The 17,775-nt window shown below is 55.8% G+C and overlaps 8 protein-coding genes across 8 annotated transcripts; 4 read left to right on the forward strand and 4 right to left on the reverse strand.

Moving 5' to 3' along the window:
• Positions 1-1,481: 1,481 nt before the first annotated feature.
• BU26DRAFT_565785 (S-adenosyl-L-methionine-dependent methyltransferase) lies at positions 1,482-2,419 on the forward strand (the record flags this gene model as incomplete). Its single annotated transcript, XM_033833433.1, has 3 exons — positions 1,482-1,509; positions 1,601-1,753; positions 1,839-2,419. 3 exons carry the CDS (start codon positions 1,482-1,484, stop codon positions 2,417-2,419), a joined length of 762 nt encoding a protein of 253 aa, XP_033683390.1.
• A 4,353-nt stretch (positions 2,420-6,772) lies between these two features.
• Positions 6,773-8,502, forward strand: BU26DRAFT_332903 (uncharacterized protein). Its single transcript, XM_033822207.1, has one exon. The coding sequence runs from the start codon at positions 7,200-7,202 to the stop codon at positions 8,058-8,060; it is 861 nt and encodes a 286-aa protein (XP_033683391.1). The 5' UTR covers positions 6,773-7,199; the 3' UTR covers positions 8,061-8,502.
• A 588-nt stretch (positions 8,503-9,090) lies between these two features.
• Positions 9,091-10,522, forward strand: BU26DRAFT_506103 (uncharacterized protein; the record flags this gene model as incomplete). The annotated part of the gene is made up of 2 exons (XM_033826890.1): positions 9,091-9,575; positions 9,670-10,522. The coding sequence occupies 2 exons, from the start codon at positions 9,091-9,093 to the stop codon at positions 10,520-10,522; spliced, it is 1,338 nt and encodes a 445-aa protein (XP_033683392.1).
• A 265-nt stretch (positions 10,523-10,787) lies between these two features.
• BU26DRAFT_333271 (uncharacterized protein) lies at positions 10,788-11,264 on the forward strand. The gene has a single exon (XM_033822214.1). The coding sequence runs from the start codon at positions 10,877-10,879 to the stop codon at positions 11,141-11,143; it is 267 nt and encodes an 88-aa protein (XP_033683393.1). The 5' UTR covers positions 10,788-10,876; the 3' UTR covers positions 11,144-11,264.
• BU26DRAFT_333142 (uncharacterized protein) lies at positions 11,213-12,980 on the reverse strand. The gene is made up of 6 exons (XM_033822213.1): positions 12,608-12,980; positions 12,367-12,552; positions 12,172-12,309; positions 11,772-12,119; positions 11,497-11,708; positions 11,213-11,429 (listed from the first exon to the last, which is right to left on the reverse strand). The coding sequence occupies exons 1-6, from the start codon at positions 12,734-12,736 to the stop codon at positions 11,282-11,284; spliced, it is 1,161 nt and encodes a 386-aa protein (XP_033683394.1). The 5' UTR covers positions 12,737-12,980; the 3' UTR covers positions 11,213-11,281.
• Positions 12,981-14,046: 1,066 nt separating this feature from the next.
• On the reverse strand, positions 14,047-14,489 carry BU26DRAFT_506105 (uncharacterized protein; the record flags this gene model as incomplete). Its single annotated transcript, XM_033826891.1, has 2 exons — positions 14,047-14,144; positions 14,195-14,489. 2 exons carry the CDS (start codon positions 14,487-14,489, stop codon positions 14,047-14,049), a joined length of 393 nt encoding a protein of 130 aa, XP_033683395.1.
• A 459-nt stretch (positions 14,490-14,948) lies between these two features.
• On the reverse strand, positions 14,949-15,712 carry BU26DRAFT_333070 (uncharacterized protein). The gene has a single exon (XM_033822211.1). It carries the CDS (start codon positions 15,502-15,504, stop codon positions 14,983-14,985), a length of 522 nt encoding a protein of 173 aa, XP_033683396.1. The 5' UTR covers positions 15,505-15,712; the 3' UTR covers positions 14,949-14,982.
• An 805-nt stretch (positions 15,713-16,517) lies between these two features.
• Positions 16,518-17,461, reverse strand: BU26DRAFT_458663 (uncharacterized protein). The gene is made up of 4 exons (XM_033824988.1): positions 17,358-17,461; positions 17,274-17,308; positions 16,897-17,219; positions 16,518-16,823 (listed from the first exon to the last, which is right to left on the reverse strand). The coding sequence occupies exons 1-4, from the start codon at positions 17,400-17,402 to the stop codon at positions 16,582-16,584; spliced, it is 645 nt and encodes a 214-aa protein (XP_033683397.1). The 5' UTR covers positions 17,403-17,461; the 3' UTR covers positions 16,518-16,581.
• Positions 17,462-17,775: the final 314 nt, after the last annotated feature.

Consider the following 17,775-nt stretch of genomic DNA (forward strand, 5'->3'; position numbering starts at 1 on the left):
CAAGTTTCGCAGAGAAACAGCAGGCGGGCGGTCGCACAGCCGTCCCCGGTAGCGGCCAATATCAGCGAGTGATGCTAGATTGCGCTGTCACCTCCAGCGTAACATTGGGGCTGGGAGGCCGACGACCGAGGGGGCAGGCCGCACACAGCATGGGCATCAGGGCGTACTGTGTATTGGGCGTGGAGGAGTCCGGTTCGAGAACGAGGGCAGGGCAGGCTGCCCGTTTTGCGCGGTGGGCGGATGGGATGAGCGCTTTCGGGCAACTGCCGGTGGGCGCGATCCAGGAAAGCAGCAATGGAGCAGCGCGGGCGCGCGAATCAAGGGCCGGCGTGCTCGCGGCTAAACGGTCGTAGTGGCGCGGGCGCAGCGGCCTGGTCGCTGCGATGCCGTTTACGGGGATGGAGCCACGTCTCCCTGTCTCCGCGGTAGACCATAACCCAGGCTAGTGGTAGACATAAGGGAGGCCTTCAACGGCGGCGCTCGCAGCCAAATCCTGGGTGACGGACCACCCAGCAATCGCAGCGACACGGAATGCGCGAATGGCAGCAGGGCCCGCTGTGGCTGACGGCCTGTCTCGACCAGACGGTGCAGTGCGGCTGCAGCGCGATGAAACGGAGGGCGGGCGAACGGGCACCGACACGGCGCACATGGTAGAGGGCGCTGGCGATGGCGATGGCGATGGCGGCTGTCATGGGATGGGAGGGAGCGGGATGGATGGGATGGATGGGATGGAGGAGCCTTCTGCCAGAAGTGCGGCCACAGGCATTGCCCTGCGCGGTGTCTGGGGAAGGCGCGGCCGGTGGTGCTTTCCGCTTTCAGCCGGGGCCGTTGGGAGAAGCACTCATTACTTCTCACAGGCACCGCGCGCTGCCTGCTCTGTACCACCTCGCCCGCGTCCACTATGTCTCTACGGTGGCCAGCGTCGCCCGCCCGGCGCCATCGCAGCAGACAGCCCCGTTACACAGCCATCCTGGCCGCTGCAGTCCGCAGTCACACGCTAGCGCAGACGATATTGATTCTTCAGGTAGGTAGATATTTTGATTGACCGTTCCAGGCGCAGGTACGCGCTGTCCGGGTATCGCGCGCTCCACCGCCCCGTGCCCACCGCCGCCGCCGCCGCTGTGCCTCGGTGCTGCTGCCGGCGGGACAGTGCCGTCGCCCGTCTCTCCACGCTCGCACGCGGCGCACTGCTCTGCATCGTCGACGTCGGTGAGTTGACAGACAAGAGGGCGCCGTTGCGGGGGCGCACGCAGTCGAAATTGAGATTGGGCTAGCGACCACCTGCCCGTTTACGCGAACCACTACTCACCGCCACTGCCTCGCTCGGCGAATCACCGCCCGCGCGCCGCTATCGACCACCCATCGCCCGCCTCTGCTCGCCACGCCACATCAAGCTCCTCACCTCCTTCCCGGTAACCCCTCTCCGCTCGCGGCAGTCCTAAAACCTCCGACGATCGACCACCTGGCGCTCGTCGCCATCCATGTCCACCAAATGGGGGAATTACGCCGGTAAGATCTCATTCAAATTTCATTCTTCTTTCATCAGGAACCGCCAGCCCGTCCGGCAATTCACCCTCGCGAGCGAGGCTAACCAGGCCAGACTACCACGGTCCAAACCATGCTCCCGGTTCTCCGCCATCCATACATGTGCGTGATGTGCGGCTGACCTTGATCGACCGCCTAGGGTTTGCGTTCAAGGGAAAGCGCTGCTTGGACGTAGGATGCAATGACGGAACCGTCGGCTGCCAGCTGGGTAAGTTTCTTAACGGTGATGGGATCCCCCTGTCAGTGCTCCAAGCGATTATAACACGGCCTCCGCTGATATTATCGATCCAAAGCCTTCGACTTCGGAGCGCTCCAAGTCGTCGGCATCGATATCGACCCCAATCTAGTTAGCCAGGCCGAAGAGCTGCTAGCACTCCGCGCTTCACGTGTTCGCCCTCCCACAGACGACTCCGAGCGCATTGTGGACTATTTCCCAATGTCCGCCGTGCTGCGATATGGCCGCAATCCGGCAGCCGCGCCTTCCACGTCCAAGTGGCCCCATGTGCGCTTTATCGCTGCGGACTGCGTCGTGTCGACGGACCCAGCCATCTCGGGCCCTTACGATGTGATCCTGGCTTTAAGCGTGATCAAGTGGATTCACCTTGAACACCTCGACGAGGGGCTAGTGGCATTCTTTCGACGGTGCGGATCGTCGCTCGTGTCTGGCGGCTACCTCATCGTCGAGCTCCAGACCTGGGATTCGTATGAAAAGTCTATCCGTCCACACACGGCTCCACACTTTGCTGAGAGCCTAAAGCAATTGAAATACCGACCTGAAACATCGTTTACCGATTTATTGCGAAACGAGGGCCTCAATCTCTGCGCGACATCCGATCGGCTGCGGCGCCGGATAAGTGTGTACCGCAAAGCGTGAGAGCGGAGCATGTGCGGGGTGGAGATGACTGCGGGAGGGCTGCCTGTATCGACTTTTGATTGGATTTCTGCATGAGCCAAGTTTTCCCTTCACATTGCCCATGCAGTTCAATCTTTGCTCCTCGGGAATTAATTGGCCTCATTGGCCTCATTCCGGGTTTACTCGCAAAAGGCCGGCCAATGAGCCCCCCTGCACTCGGCACTTTGGCCTGCCCAGCTCCTTCTGGCCACTCTGCTCGATCAAGATTCAATACGGAGCACTCGGCAAAGAGGTCCTCTATGCGGATTCCCTGAACCAGGATCGGTGCTTGTCCGACGGACGTTTCCACAGAGCGTGCGGTTCCTTCATTTCCACGATCCTGGAGATCTGGCCAAACCCCTTCAGCTTCATATGTCTGGCTATAAGCCTCACGCATGACCTGCACGCTGAGCACCACACGAATGCCGTGAGACATACAGACTGTTCGATCTGGGCTCGTACAGATTGAGATGTTAAGTAGATGCTGCAGGCACCTATCGCCTACAGGAAGGTTTCCAGCCACGCCGAATCTGAATAGGCAGGTGAAGCAATTTCTTCGCAAACCGGGTCCATTCTGGATTCCCCTCAATGCAAGCTATCCCGTGCTCCTTTTGCTCTCAATGGTACTCGCTCCTCAAGCATTGGGCGCGACGCCGATGAAAACGTGTAAGCCGCAGGGCATAAAGCCGCACCAGAGCGTGCTTGTGGCGATGGCGCCTACCAGCATGTGAAGGCAGTGCTTACACAGTAGCGAAGTGGACCGCATTGACGCATGCTGCCACAAACGAGCGTCAGTGCAGAAGAAGCAGATGGGAAGCACTAATGCAGATCGAAAGCACGCAAGGACCTTGTAGTGCGTCCCGGCGTGATAGCGTCTCTAGGCTTGGCATTGAATGGCATGATGTGTCTTAGACTCTCTGCAAGTGCTCTGCAGGTGACAGTTGAAAAAGGAATTCATCTGCTTGTAGATCTGCTGCATCTCGCAAGAGACGTGCCGCTGGTCCAATCTGGCTCGCGTTTACCGGCTCATTCGGCAGCAGTGGCTGTTCTTCCGCGGTCCGTCCAGCGTCATTTCGTGCGCTTCAGCATCATCTCGATAAATAGCCTCGCCTTACGCGACCAGGCCGGCAGTGACAGTTGTTCATCGCATGAGGGTGTCTCTCTGCGGCGTGCGTCGCTATGGCGGATAAGTAGCTGTTTCCAGAGCGCACCGAACATTGACTGTCATGCGCAATATATATACTTGAACTCGGTTACCTGCAACAATCTGGCGCGGGCAATCTTCACGGCAAACTCCATATGAGGCACAGGTAACGCTTCTGACACCAGCCTGGGGCCATCAGCCCGTTCGCCGTCAAGGGCAGCTCGGCTACAGCATCGGCGGAACTTGGAAGCAGGTTGAAGCATAGGAGAGGTGTATTCCTTTGAGGACTGGTGGCAGCTCTCTGGGCGATTACCACTCGCGGCAGGAACGCAGATTCCCGTGGCCATATCAACAGCACGCCTGCCCGATGGCGCGGCTCCGCAGCGACAGTAAGGAATGCCGGTATGCCTGCCTCCTGGGGATTGTACTGGCCAAAACAGGCGAGCGTCTCGCATTGTATCAGTAGTAAAACAGGACGTGTGCAGCAGGCGTCCACGGTTTAAAGCCATTTTCCGCCGCTTCTTAACGGTGATTGAGCGCCCGTGGTGATGGGCCGTATGCAACTCGCTCCTTCCGTCTTACTGACCGCTGTCCAGCTCTTGCCCATGCCACGACTAGCTCCCTCCAGAGAACCACTCAGCACCTGACAGCGAGATTTTGACTTGAAGCTTCGCAACTGACCGGACCTAGCAAGCCATGTCTCGGCCATCCATCATCCCACTCCTCCCACAATCCAATTTTCGATTTCCAGACCACTCGCTCCTGCGTCGACTCCCCGCCAACAATGCTACAGTGAGGGCTCCATGGCGGAGGAGATATGCATGATTCATGGAAATCATCTGAAGGCGAACTGCAGGGAGTGGCTAACAGTAAACCTAGGCTTGTCCTACTTCTGGTCCGCCCGGGCCATGATAGTATCCATGAATGCTTAGATGCGTCCCCAGTATCAAAGATTTCGCCTTGCTCCACCCCAAGTCAAGTGTAAGTAGCTTTCCGACCCTGCGGTGCACAACAGCGGCTATCTCAGCACACTTTACACTGCTGGCATCCTCTCTGCACTCATATTTGCAACCGTTGTGGCTAACGAACCCAGTAGACCGCCGCTTAGGATTATCATGTTGTGAACTCTCAATAAGACCAAGTCTCAACCACGCCATTGCCAGCGCTACTGCAAGCCGGCCCCCTCAAACACTTCGGTCCTGATCCTGCGAGAATACCGCCGACGTCAGACCACTGCAAGCGCCCGGGAGGCTGCGTTCAGAGTATCAGACAGCAAATGCGTTGTGCGAGGGACCGCGACAGTGAAGCATCGAAGATCTCCCTCGCTCGCTGTGAGCTGGCTCGGGGCTGAGGTCTTGTTGGCCAAACCATGCGGCCCTAGTCTACGGAGTACAGCGCCACGTGGATCGCCAACGGGCTGAAGAGCAGAGCTTTATACCAATGAGCGTTGAAGAGGCCCTGGCGACGAGTGTGTGGCAGTAAACTACCGGCGCGGCATCAGGCACGTCCACTCCGCAGGGGCGAATGATGAAGTGACTGGAGCCCGACGTTGAGGCAAGCCGAGTCCGGCAACCATGCCCTTGGGCTTGATATGCAGACGTCCCGAAGATCCTATGGCAGCGCTGAAATCTCGTAACGTGGAATAGGGGGCATCGATCCGACGGGGCGCCGCGGGTGGCAGACTTCGCCTAGCCCTCGAAAGCGACCATTCCTTGGATTAGGCTTGCATTCTTACGGACGTCATGCGTGGTGTCTCATTCTTTCCCGAGTCGTACTGCCAGTTACGCTGCCCGACGTACACTCGGATGAGTATGATCTCGGCATTATTGTCGCAGTGGAAGCAGACACCATGGTCTTACCAAGCGAGAGTCGCATCTTGTACTTCCTTTGGGCAAGGTCACGATGACTTGAGAGGAAGAGCAATCCAACAGTGCGACCGCAGGCTCATCGGGTCGAGACAATCCGCCTGCTTTTCAGTTCCACGACGGCGAACCATCGACCATCTGACCATATGTCGGCCGTCCGAAGCCATACCTAATGGAGATCATCTGTTCTTTCGAGTATCTAAATCTGTTCTCGCGGATCTGCAAGGGTTTGCCCGGCCAACGCAGCGGATAGTTGCTCGAACACGGCACACAAGTACAACAGCAGGCTGCATCGGCGCTAAATAAAAGGACGAGCAATGGCAGCCCAACCATGGTCCGGGAGAAGACTCCGCCGATTCGATTCGAAACCTTCCTCGCATTCTCGTCGCACAAAGCGCTCTTCTCCTCCTCCCAGATCAGGATCGAGAGAAGAGCAGCTGCAGACTGCAATGCGAGACAAAGGGGAAGCTACGTTTTCCTTATCAGCGCTTGCAACGCCCCATACAACTCAGTCCACACCTACATTGCGCTCACCTGTTGTTCGTGCAGTCGCGGCAAGCGGTGCGGTGGTGTTGGTTGCGTTTCGGCCGTCTTCGGACGTGTCCCGCATACGTAATAGCGATGATTCGCAGGACCGCGGGTATACCCTCCAATCGCGGGGCGGGAATCATCTATGATGAGCAGGTTGCATACCCCCTTGCTGCGCTGCGAAACATCAAGCAACGTCTTCTGGGCCCTGTCCGAACAGCGACAGCTCACCTCTCGCACAGCAGGAGGGAATCAGCCAACGCCAATTCGACCGCGACTCTGCACCAGGCCTGAAAGATTCACTACTCGCATCTCGACGAGCATGAATCCAGATTGAAGGGGCGTCTCTACGCTCAGGATGGACTGCCACGTAGCGGAAAGCGGCAGCATGCACCGACAGGTATTTTGCATCTCCCGTCGCCCTGCTGGGCGCCGGCAGCATTCCGTCGACATTGACAAATGCTCTCTCGCCATCTCAAGGGCTCTCCAGGATGACGGCCGCACGATTTCAGGGACATGATGCTTCCATGCCATGATGGCGACGCATGGCAGCCCATGGCCCGTCTGCTGCGCGGTGGCGGAAAATGTTCAGCTTGGATGGGAGCGAGCCAAGGGTCTGACCGCGCTTTCGCCCTGAAGAAATATTTATATCCTGGAAGCGTCGGTATCAACGGGTTTTTTCTCGACGCTGTTGTCCTGCGAAACTGGTGGAGAGCTTAAGACACATACGCCTCTAGGCCAGGCCATCTCCGTTTTATCAATCTCTCTGGTAAGCAACTACTCCGCGCCAGCACGCGTGCAACTGTCGAAATCAGTGCCCGCAATGGGTGTGCCGCCGACGAAACATATGCATTGGGGCCACGAACAATCTGACGAGGGATTAGGCTTAATTAGCCCCAAGCGGCCCTCCGCGATCTTTTTTGCAGATCTGGTGGAGGGAAATTGCTGCGCGTGTCAGCATCTTACATGCGGATCCTTGCGCGCGACTCTCACGAACGGAACGGATGACCCTCGGACCTATTAGGTCGTACAAACTTGACACCCAACACCAGTCGGCATCTCTGGCGGGGACAAGACATACATTACCGAACCTACGAGCTATACATATACTGCGCTGCGAGCGCTCGCGAGCTTGGTGTTGGATAGAGCTTCCACGCCGAAGGACCGGCGCATATCCTCGAGCACGGCACAGCACACAAGTCCCTCGTTTCCGATACAAAAGGCCATGCCGCCAGATAGTTCGTCCTTCACGGCCCTGAACCTGCCCAATGACGCAGGTCTGCCGGAGTATATGGGGTCCTTTAACCTCGCAGCGCCGCCCAATACCGATCTGTGGAGAAAGCCGCCCTCGCGAGACACGTCCACCGCGCCCATACTCTATACCGCACTGCGCAACCCCTTCATAGCCGCCGAAGTCACAGTATCAGCCGATTGGGAGCTAGAATGGGATCAGGGAGGACTGGTGATATTCGCAGGAGCACCTCCAGGCCGAGTTGCGATAATAACACCCCCCGAGACCGCGAACGACGCGACGTCAACATCAACATCCTCTCCGCCGACCAGCACCAGCAATGGCGCGTCTACGCTCGCCAATCCGAATTCACCCCCGCTGCCGATTTCGAATGCGCAGAGTGCGGGGCAACAGCCCAGCTCTGTTACACAGAGACAACGTGGAGCTCCACCTCCATACATGCCTCCTGCACCAGTGTCCAAATGGGTCAAGGTCGGCCTTGAGTTCTGCAATGGCGCGTGCCACGCCACATCAGTGGTCGCGACATCGGACGGCGCGGACTGGGCTCTCACAGCCTTGCCTCCGCATCATGCACGTCGTAGCGACCTGCGCGTCAAGATTGAGCGCATCGGGTATGCGCTGTGGGTCTGGTACGAGGACGAAGTGAGCGGGTGGAAGAAGTTGAGAGAGGTTACATGGTTCTTTTGGGGCGTTGAGGATAAGGCTGTGAGGGTGGGCGTGTATGCGTCCAGGCCTGCGAATTTTGGGACAAGCATGTATGACCGGCGGCATGGGATGCCCAGCGCGAGCCACAGGAACTTGTGTGTGGATTTCGAGGGCTTGGAAATTTTCTAAAGAGGGGGATTAGGGTTCTCATTTCTCGTCTCTGCTTGCATGGTCCGAGGCTGGTCTCTTTTTTTCAGGTTGTGATACCTTGCATGCTACTCCTTTTTTCCTTCCCTCTGTCCTCTGTCTGCATTACTTTCCTCTAGCCATCTTCCTTCATAGATTGTCGACCCCTTTTCTCATTCTATTGCATCTATTTGGTATCCTCTTGTCTTCGGCTCCACCGGCTTACCACTTTCCTGATTCGCAGATTCGGCCGTCCGTCATCACCTCATTTCCGCCTCCTCATCCTTTCGACAGCGTGTCTTACTCTAATCTGCTCACACACTTTACAAATTCTTCACAGAAATTTTTCTCTTCGCTTCCGCGGCTTACTGTCTCAGATGACGGGCGACAGGCTTGCTCGCTCGCCTTTTGTATCTAGGTATGGTTAATACCCCAGTTATTTGGTATTACTCTTCCAAGCCGCGCCTTCCGCGGCTAGCTGAATTACTCATTTGAGGAGCGAACGTGTTTCGCGGAGTCTCGTGCGCTGTCTCCCGCTGCGGAGAATGGCGGATTATGTCATCGCGCTTTGTGAAGAATGGCTCGTTGGAGCATGTCCCCATCTCTTCATTCACGTTGCAACATGTCTTCGACTCGGTATTCCAGGTGCATTCACATGTCTTGGGATTCATGTGTTGGCCTCGAATGTTCAGCGTCATGCGCGCCGCGCAGGACCGCCGCTCTGAGACTGCTATGCCACCGTGGGCAACAGCGTGCGCACCTTTCCCGCCCCTGAGCAGCGGTAGAGGCCCGAGGCTTCAGCAAAAGGTAACTAGGCCCTAAACTAGGCAAGTTACCTCCAAGCAAGCAGTAAAACACGTAAACACAACAATGTGCTCTCCGTGACCTGTCGCCGATTCCGGATACAGCGTCGTTTGCCTCAATTACGCATCCGCCACAAAACCGCACGACTCTCCTATTCATGTATCAGCGCCATACCCGTCGAATACGTCTTTGCTATTCAGGCTCCTCCGCGGCCCCACATTCATCCACCATGAAGCTCCCCCTTCTCCTCCTTCTGGCGCTCCTTTACGCCTCCTCCACGATGGCTGGGGATCCTTCTAGCAGGACGGTGCTCGAGACCCGGATTACTACCCTTGTTGCTCGGACGCGAGGCCTCAGTGGTAATGCTGAAGATTTGGAAGGGAGCGTAGGGGGTGCGAAACCGAGGAGGGATATGGACGACGTGGTTACGACGACCGCGATTGGTACGACTTCTAGATCTGAGCTTGCGTTGAGGCATCCGAATGGGCCTATTCTATCTCGGCCCTCAAGCACGACAACAGCCCCGCAAGAAAGATGCACAATCCGCAGCGGCCAAAACTCCACAGACTGCATCCAGTCGGCACCCTGCGGCGTCATGTTTCTAAACATACAAATGATCTACGACAATCTCAACGTCGGCTCACATCCGCCCTGGAGCGTAGACCACGAGTTCCAAGAAAAGTTTTGCAACACGACTCTCCATCAACCTTCATAGTATGTCTGTCCTGTCCTATACCCGTGCATTGCACTGCGGCTTTTCCTTGTTTGTTCGGTTTTCATACTGACGCTGACGTTTCCGCCGAACTAGTGACATAGACTTCTACTGCTGCAAAGCGTGTCTCGAGAGCGCGCATTTCCGCCAGCACCGCTGGTCAGATACCATGCTCGACTTCTGCCAGACGCCAAACCCGTCCGTCTACCTGCTCCTGCTCGCGGTCCTCGACCTGGTCCGGGATGCTAACTCGACCGACGCTGCTAAAGTCTTCATCAGGTCGAATATCTGGCACATCACTACGTGGTCGACGTATTTTTTCTCGTCGCCGGGGCTGATGGCGCCGACTGGCTGGTCCTCCAGTGATGGACCTGGGTGCGCGTCGTCTTTGAATTTATCATCAACCTCAACATCGCTATCAACATCCCCATCAACCACACCACCCGCATCAGAGCCACCTCCCAGCACCACCAGCACCACCAGCACAAACACCAGCACCCCCAACCCAGCAGACCTCCTCTCCCAGCTCCCCCCCTCCTGGCCCTATACCTCCCCCGGCCCCGCGCGCCACCCGGGCCAAATAGCCACATACACGCTCACCAAGCCCTTCCCACAGAACGGCGTCGCAGGCATCGTTCTCGCGCCTCTGCTCTGGTTCCCGCGTTTTGTAAACGGCCAGCAGCAGCATCCCTTGGCGGACTACACGCCGAGCGTCTTGTGGCCGGATGGACGTGCGACGGGGTCGGCAGCGTTGAGTACAGCGTCGTGGTCGTGGTTGGAGCCTAAGATATCGGATTCGAGGATTGAGGGGACGAGTACGCGGGCGTCTGTGAGTGGAGAGACGGATTCGAGGATTGGGCCGACGAGTACGCGGGGGCCTGTGAGTGGGGAGACGGGGACGAGCGGGGAGGTGAGGGTGTCGAAGATGCCGTGGTGGGGGTTGGTGTGAAGGGGGGATTTGCGTTTCTGGGGGAAGGGTAGTGTACTTTTGGTGATTGTGAGGTTTGGTATATCCTGCTTTTGGCGGGATGTGGTGCGGAGTCTGGTGGGTGGAGCTGTTTGTGAGGATTTCCCAATAGAGCATAGAAAGCACCGATAGTATCCGCGGTGGTGGAGCTGCTTAATTCATCATGATTTATACCCTGTAGTTGCGTGTTCCGATTAGTATACCCATTCTCTCTGTCTTAACTGTAGCGTATTGGATGGATGCACCTTCAGATTGCAGACGTTGCATCCTCCACTGCCTTTCCTCTAAACAAGGCTATGCGCATGGAAGACGCTCGGGTTCTAAGACCGGTGAGACATGATCATGGTATTTTTTGGGATCGAGTTCTTGGGGAGCTTTGAAGCTGTTTCGTGGGCATGCTGGAGGTTCTTCGGACGGAGTGTTGCTTCATTTTCCTTGAAGACCTTGTTGCTGTGTAGAGCTTTTTCGGCGCTTGATGCTGGCGTTATTGATATATGGGGACGGACGTGGAAGCACTGCGCTACACGCGGCATGGTGACGGTAAAGTACAGGAGAGGGAATGTGGATGCTGCGAAGATGAGGGAAGGATGGCATCATGGTTGATTTATATATATCTGCACAGCGGTCATTGCGTTAGAGATGCTCCTGTACTTGTGTAAATCATCTGGACTCGGAATGTAGTCTCTGCGTCGTACGTCATTCCATGTCAAGCTCTTCCATGTCAAGCTTTTCCAAGTTAAGCTATTCCATGTAAAGCTGCAAAAACCCGTGTAGCTGAGACCGCAACATATCAGCCAAATCCTGTATTCGCAAGTGTGAGCTTGGCCCACTCTTGAGTGTCCGGCATGTTTCAAAGACAGGTACAAGGGCCGACCAATAGTACCGGCCCCTAAAGTGACTGCCGTTAGCTCTTTCCATTATTTTTTAGAGGAATAGAGATCGGAATCCATACATACATCCATCTTGACTCTTGGAAAGGTTGCAAAAGCACGAAAAGTGCTAGATAGAAAGCCGAGATACTTTGCGCATCATTCACCGTTAACAGCTCGTTTAGTTGAGCCACCAGGCCAAGCGCATCATAATCTGACAAGGCAAAGGAGTCTCTGGGGCCCCGGACTACAAGCCAAATATAAAGGACGAGCTTGAAGAGGCTGCCCTCTTTATTTGCCTAGATTTACGGATTAGGAAGAGCGAAGTGAGAGCTGTGTACTGCAACCTGGCGAGTACGTACCTGTTGGTTGTATGCGTATTCATATGCAAGAGTAATAGCTCCCCTTGTGATATTGTCTGAATTTACCAACTCGTAAGCCATGGCCATTCGAATGAGTGTGTCCTGCGTGAACTGGTCCCGGAAATATTCTCTGCCGTCACTCTTCTTCAACTTAACCCTCCATTTTCTACTTCGGAAATTGCGCAGGTCAAATGTTTCAACTGCCGCTACGTAGGCATCTTGCTTATCAAGCATGGGCTGAGGGATCAACAATGAAGCTCTCTTGTCAACCCCTGGACGCAGACACTGGATATCAGGGAACGCACACGTGAGGCAGCGTCCAAACACGTCCAGGGGATTAACGTGACACTGCGCATATTCTTAGCACGGCCTAGCTCTTTCAGAGGGAAGAAAGACCTACGGGAATCTTCTTCTGGTGGCAGCGGAGACAGGCTCCTAGTTGCCTCACCACCGCAGTATTCTGACGCCGAGTCGCCGGGTCTATGAGAGCGTATGGAGGTTTGCGAACCACATCCTTCCTGCGGCGACCTCCCCGTCTCTTCGATGATGTTAGCTGAGCTCGTCATCTGGATCAAATCAGAGGACTGGGACTCACAGGCCGTCGAGGGACTATAGCGTCGCGGGTCGTTGGTCCGGGTGCGTTAGGGCCAAATACCGCAGCGGAGGATGCATATTCCTCAATTCGAGCATTCGCCATTGTTGTAGAAGTAGGCAAAATAGGTTGGAGGGAACGGTTCGGTCCGGTCGACTCCCCATGCCAGAGGGAGTCTTGCATCGGATTCTGTGCTTCACTCAGCCTTGCTTGTGTATGCGAGAATATTGGCGAGTTAACTTACCATATCGATCGAGGCCGCGCGAGCGCTGAGCGAGGAGAAGGGAAAGGTGAAAATGGGAGGAAGCGCCGGGTGGATCTTATAAGACTTCCAACCCAGACGTTTAGGAACGCACGTGATCAAGTCCTGCATACAGGAAGCCAATCAGAAACGGTTTTCAAACTCTTCGGCGAGCGCTCAGCCATGCAGCGCACCCAAGTGCCATGCATATGACAAACCAATCACAACCGGCCTTCAAAACTGTCGGCGTGCCCTCAGCCGACAGGGACGTCTAGCCAATCAGAAACGAGCTTCAACCTCAGGCGAGCTCGTGGGTCACAACGTAACCGTTCCCAGCGGGACGTCGCAGAGCAAGGCTGCCCCGAAGCAGATCGTGCAATCATATCCAACCTTCAAAAATACCGGCGAAGTTCAGATGAGGCAACCGAAACCGTGGGCGGTACTTACCCTCATTCCGGGTTTCATAACTTCGGGATGCTGCCGAAAGGTTTGAATATGCTATAGCATTGGTCGCATCCAGTGCTGAAGGGCGCGGCGTTGGGCCGATGACATGCAAGTCGACTTGTTGATGCTGAGGGTGAAGAAGCATAAAGAGAGGTTCCAACGCGGAGATCAGATAGCCATCCCAGAGACCTGCTTCGTTCAATTCGGCATCATTCGAAATCGGCGAACTCACTATGGCAAGCGAACGCAATCACGCCAGCGCGAAACCCGACACTGGTGATGGGAATCCCCGCACTGGCAATGCTGTCCACGGGAACACGTCCAGCGAGCTCGATTCATCTGCTACACCTTCAGCAGCCAGCTCCTCTGGGGCCCAACTCTCCCCTAGGGAGGCCGTTGCCATCAACGGTTAGTTGCAGCCTCGACTCACCACTGAGTCTTCAAGCTAACAATGTAATCTAGGCTCGTTCGAACGCCCAATGCGCCGCCCTACCTTGAGTCGGTCGAGCTCCATGGAGGTTCTTCTTGGCGACGGCGCCGGCGAGGGGTTGGATACTGAATGAAGGGCTCTTCTGGTCGGGCCAAGGTACGAAGACGGGCACTGTCAAGGGTGGTGGCTCTCAGTGATGTCTCAAGTCAGTGGAGGATCTGGTAGATTATGGCCTTGTAGGAAGAAAACTTAATGATTGACTCGTGGATATCTCCGCCTCGAATACACAGACGTTCCTTAACAAGTCCGCGGCGTGAAGCAGCCTCTTGACCGGGCCTCTGCATTGCAATGAGCGTCGTTCTATCGAATTCCCGTGCCGAAAAGAATGTCTGTTCCGTTGCAAAGACCGTCCGTCTCGCTATGTTCTCATAATGTAAAGAGCGTCTGTTTCACCGGCTTTCCACATTACGTGTAAGGAGCGTTTCTCCAATCGGGCCCAGACCGTAAAGAGCGTCCGCAATCTTGCCGATACTCGGTTCCGCGTCGTCGGCCATCTCAATACACCCATTCAATGCGTTCCATCGTCATCCCAGTCGCTGTCACTGAGAAGGACTTCCATCGAGCTTGAACGGCTTGGTACTGCGTACATGGGAAAGTCCTTTGAGCCTAAATGGGCGGTTATTTAGAATAGGTAGTGGGGTGGTGAAACAACGAACCATTGATGACGGTGACGACCCGCGGAGAGAGGAGCTGTTCGGTCGAGGATGTTGAAGCAGCGCTCCGCGATATTGAATCGGGTGGGCGGTCGGCGCTGTGACCATCCACGGGGGTGCTACTGGCGTTGTTGCCCTTGGTGCTATGGTCGCTGGTGGTCGGGGGATTGCCGCTATGGTAGCTCGAAGCAGGTTGGCTGTCGCCAATGGGAGTGCGATTTCCGGGTTGTTCTCCGGTGTCACTGGCGGTTCTGACAGAATGGGCAGAGTCGGAACTGGTGGGTTGAGCGTTCGGCATGATCAGATCCGCGAGATTGTTATTAAAGGATGGACGAGTATGTGGTAGTTGGCAGAGTCGGACTTTTGAGACCTATCCTCGATGTCCGCTTGACGTCGACGTTTCTTTTAACCCATTCAGCTCCGCCGCCATCTCCACCTCCCCTTCTTCTTTCTCGTCAAGGCGCTGGCCGATGTGTTGTGCGCGGTTGTGCGAGGGCGCGTTGGCAGCTGGGGTGTTCGCCTACGTGTCGACACATTGGGGTTTGCTTCATCCGGTCCACCTGTATGCTTCAAGTCCAATCCAACTCAGGCTTACATTGGGTTCTGCGGCAACAAGACTCTGCGCGGGTTGACATGCCCCGTGTAACTACTCGTCCGAAGTACACTTGCCCTTTCCGCCTTCCACGAACGCAGGTTTCTCCTCCATCGAGAAGCATCGGGTAGGCTGTGCCACGGAAGGAAAAAGGAGAGGCCGGGGTCTTGCATTAGGGGGTGGTTCAGCCTTACTTTTTTTAAATTCCTGGTTGAGTGACCGAATGTTCTCCTTGAAGATAGGCTGATACGTGCGGGCAACGTTGATTGTGACCTGATCTCAATTCTGAACGAATGGCCACCATGAGCGCTTGGAGGCCAGCCAGCACACCATCGTCTTGAACCATTCTCCTGGAAACCACCTGCCGCTCAGACCCTCTCTTAGCTGAAGTATTTTTACATCGCAGCTGCCTGGAGCCCAGTGTCTCTGATAGTAGACCGACAAGCACGATGCATATTATGAAAACGCCGCGCCCAACCCATTCTCTTATCATGGCCATGGTGCCTAGATTCTTTGGATAGCTGCCCGACAGAGCCATCGGTTTGGCGGTGCAGGTCAGCGTCGAGTGGCTGCTCCTTCTAGGGTAAAGTGAGGCAACACTCAAGGTCGAACCGATCCTGACCTGTGGGAGCTCTCCGCCCTCGGGACGGGAGCACGCTGCGCGGGATGCACACACACCTAGGGGCAGTGCATGACATGGTTGCACTGAAGGCGGACCCATCTTTCCAAGAGTAGAGGACAGATGATAGAAGTTTTGGTTAGCTGTTCGTCCTTCGCCGCCCGCTGGCACTTGCGGCCCTACGAAATACCCATTAGGACGACGATCCCTCCAATATATTTGGGCACGTTGGCGTGTCCACGTACCCAAACTCAAGCAATGCCTGCAACCAGGATGAATTCCTTGCTATACATCTGGGAGTGGAAGTCTATAGAGTCAGCCAATGTGGCGGGCTGCACCGGCATGTCCGTCTTACCTGGGGCGAGCGGAGGGAGGGTGAGCGTCGGGCTGGGCTTTGGCCCCCCACCACAACCAGCGCTGAGGCAGCGCAATGCGCCTCGCAAACACGTAACCGCCGAAGCACTCACTCTCAGCCACTGGATAATTGGGGGATACGTGTCAGAAAGGACACGCCCGACACAGCAGTGACGGAGCTGCCGAACGACCGGGCCCTCTCGGAATGAGTCCGGGCGGCGCATTATGGCGATAATGTTCCGCATGGTTGGAGGAGCTCTAGAGATCCTATTCAAGCTGTCAGAGGAAGATCAAGTAACGGCCCATCCCGTGTGTCTGTCTGGCTTACGGCGCAGCGTGAAGCTGGTCTGTAGGACTCTTTAGTCTGTGTCAAGTATGCGTTCTGCCTAGAAATTCAGCCCAAACTACGCTCGAAGGAACTAGCCTCCCTGTGCTATTGTCTTAGGGTTATTCCCACGAATGATTTTTAGTGCCGAGGTTGACAACTCCTGACCGTGTTTGGCAGAACGTAGGACGGCGCAAAATCGTCGAATTGCTCCGAACGGGACTTGAATTCGTTCTTTCAATATCAGCAAGTGTGGACATGGTGACTGTGGTTGGAAAGTCGCCCAAGGAGGGCGGAGAAGCCGTCGTTGAATTCGCTTCGTATATTTTGGTTTTAACAATCAGCTGCCAGGACGCCGAGACAGCTTCGAGAGGTATACCTCCCTGACGACTATACCGGGTTAACCTGTCTCCGATCGAAGTGAATATTGACTCACGATCCGCCGTGGGACGCTGCTCAACGCGTTGGCTCATCTCACTGTGCGGGTGTATTCTTCCTCCTCACCACAATTTCCACCGCTTGGCGCATTCAACACCCTCGGCAAGCGTGCCCACCCTCGCATCTATTGCATAGCCCTCTTGCTCCAGCTTCCTGCACTCATCCCATAGGTCTTTGAAGGACACGGAGAAGGTCTCGATGAATTCGTTGTCTTCGAGTTCGGGCTTTGGGTTTTGGTTCTCAGGGAGAGAAAGGTCGACGGTAACATGGATCATGCGGAGATTGGTATTGCAAAAACCGGGATCTGGAGGAAGGTTAATGTGTATTCGAACAGACGCTACCATTTAGTGTGCCGAACGCGCGACCAGTGGCCTTACCATTGAACATCACCGGGCTTACACCAAAGCCGTCATTGACAACCTCGCCAACATATCCCGTCTCCTCCTTGAGCTCTCGTACCGCACATACCTCGGGTGACTCCTTGGGGTCGATCAATCCGGCGGGAACCTCGATCACCGTGGCGTTGACGGGCGGGCGCCATTGCTTCTGGAGAAGAATCCGCGGAGGGTCTTGAGGCTTCGCAGGATCTTGCAGGATAGCTACAACCCCGACACCGTCGATGTCAGAGCCCTTGGGGCGGGTGAGGCGCTCTGCGGACTCCCAGTCTCGTTGCACGCCCTCGGGGTCCGTGTACGTGGTTCTGAGGAAGTTGAGCCAGTGAGCCCCCCGAATTGGGGAATACTAAACGACATACTTTACCAGCGTCGCCCATTTCGCGTCCTTGTAGTTCTGAAGGACATCAAAACGCGCTCAGCTCATCGTATGGTGGCAGACTAACTAACGGCTCAACGTTGAGGACTTTTGGCTTCTTCTCGGCAGCCATGGCGGATATTTAGCGTAAGAAGAAGCGATGAGGCTTGAAAGTGGTGCAATTGTGGGTCGAGGTTGAGGTGAGGTCTGCGTGTGGGGCAGTCGATGACGAAAGGCATCGCGAGTTTTTGCCAAGAGCCTCACGCGCGCGTTTCCCCGGCACAATGCCTTGGACAACTCATCCTCCCCGGACCTCTAAGCGACGGCTGAAACATATGACTGCTTCTTCCGTCTTTTGAAGGCGTGACGCCGGCCGTGAGCAAAAATTCCCTCACGAGGGACGGAAAAAGCATCAGCATCAGCATCAGCATCATCAAGCTCCCCAACCAAGGAAACGTGCATGCCTCCTGCACGCCATCGGACGGCAAGGCAGCAAAAAAGCAAGC

The sequence above is a fragment of the Trematosphaeria pertusa genome (genome assembly GCF_010094035.1).
Source record: "Trematosphaeria pertusa strain CBS 122368 unplaced genomic scaffold BU26scaffold_8, whole genome shotgun sequence".
In the NCBI taxonomy this organism is placed as follows: domain Eukaryota; kingdom Fungi; phylum Ascomycota; class Dothideomycetes; order Pleosporales; family Trematosphaeriaceae; genus Trematosphaeria; species Trematosphaeria pertusa.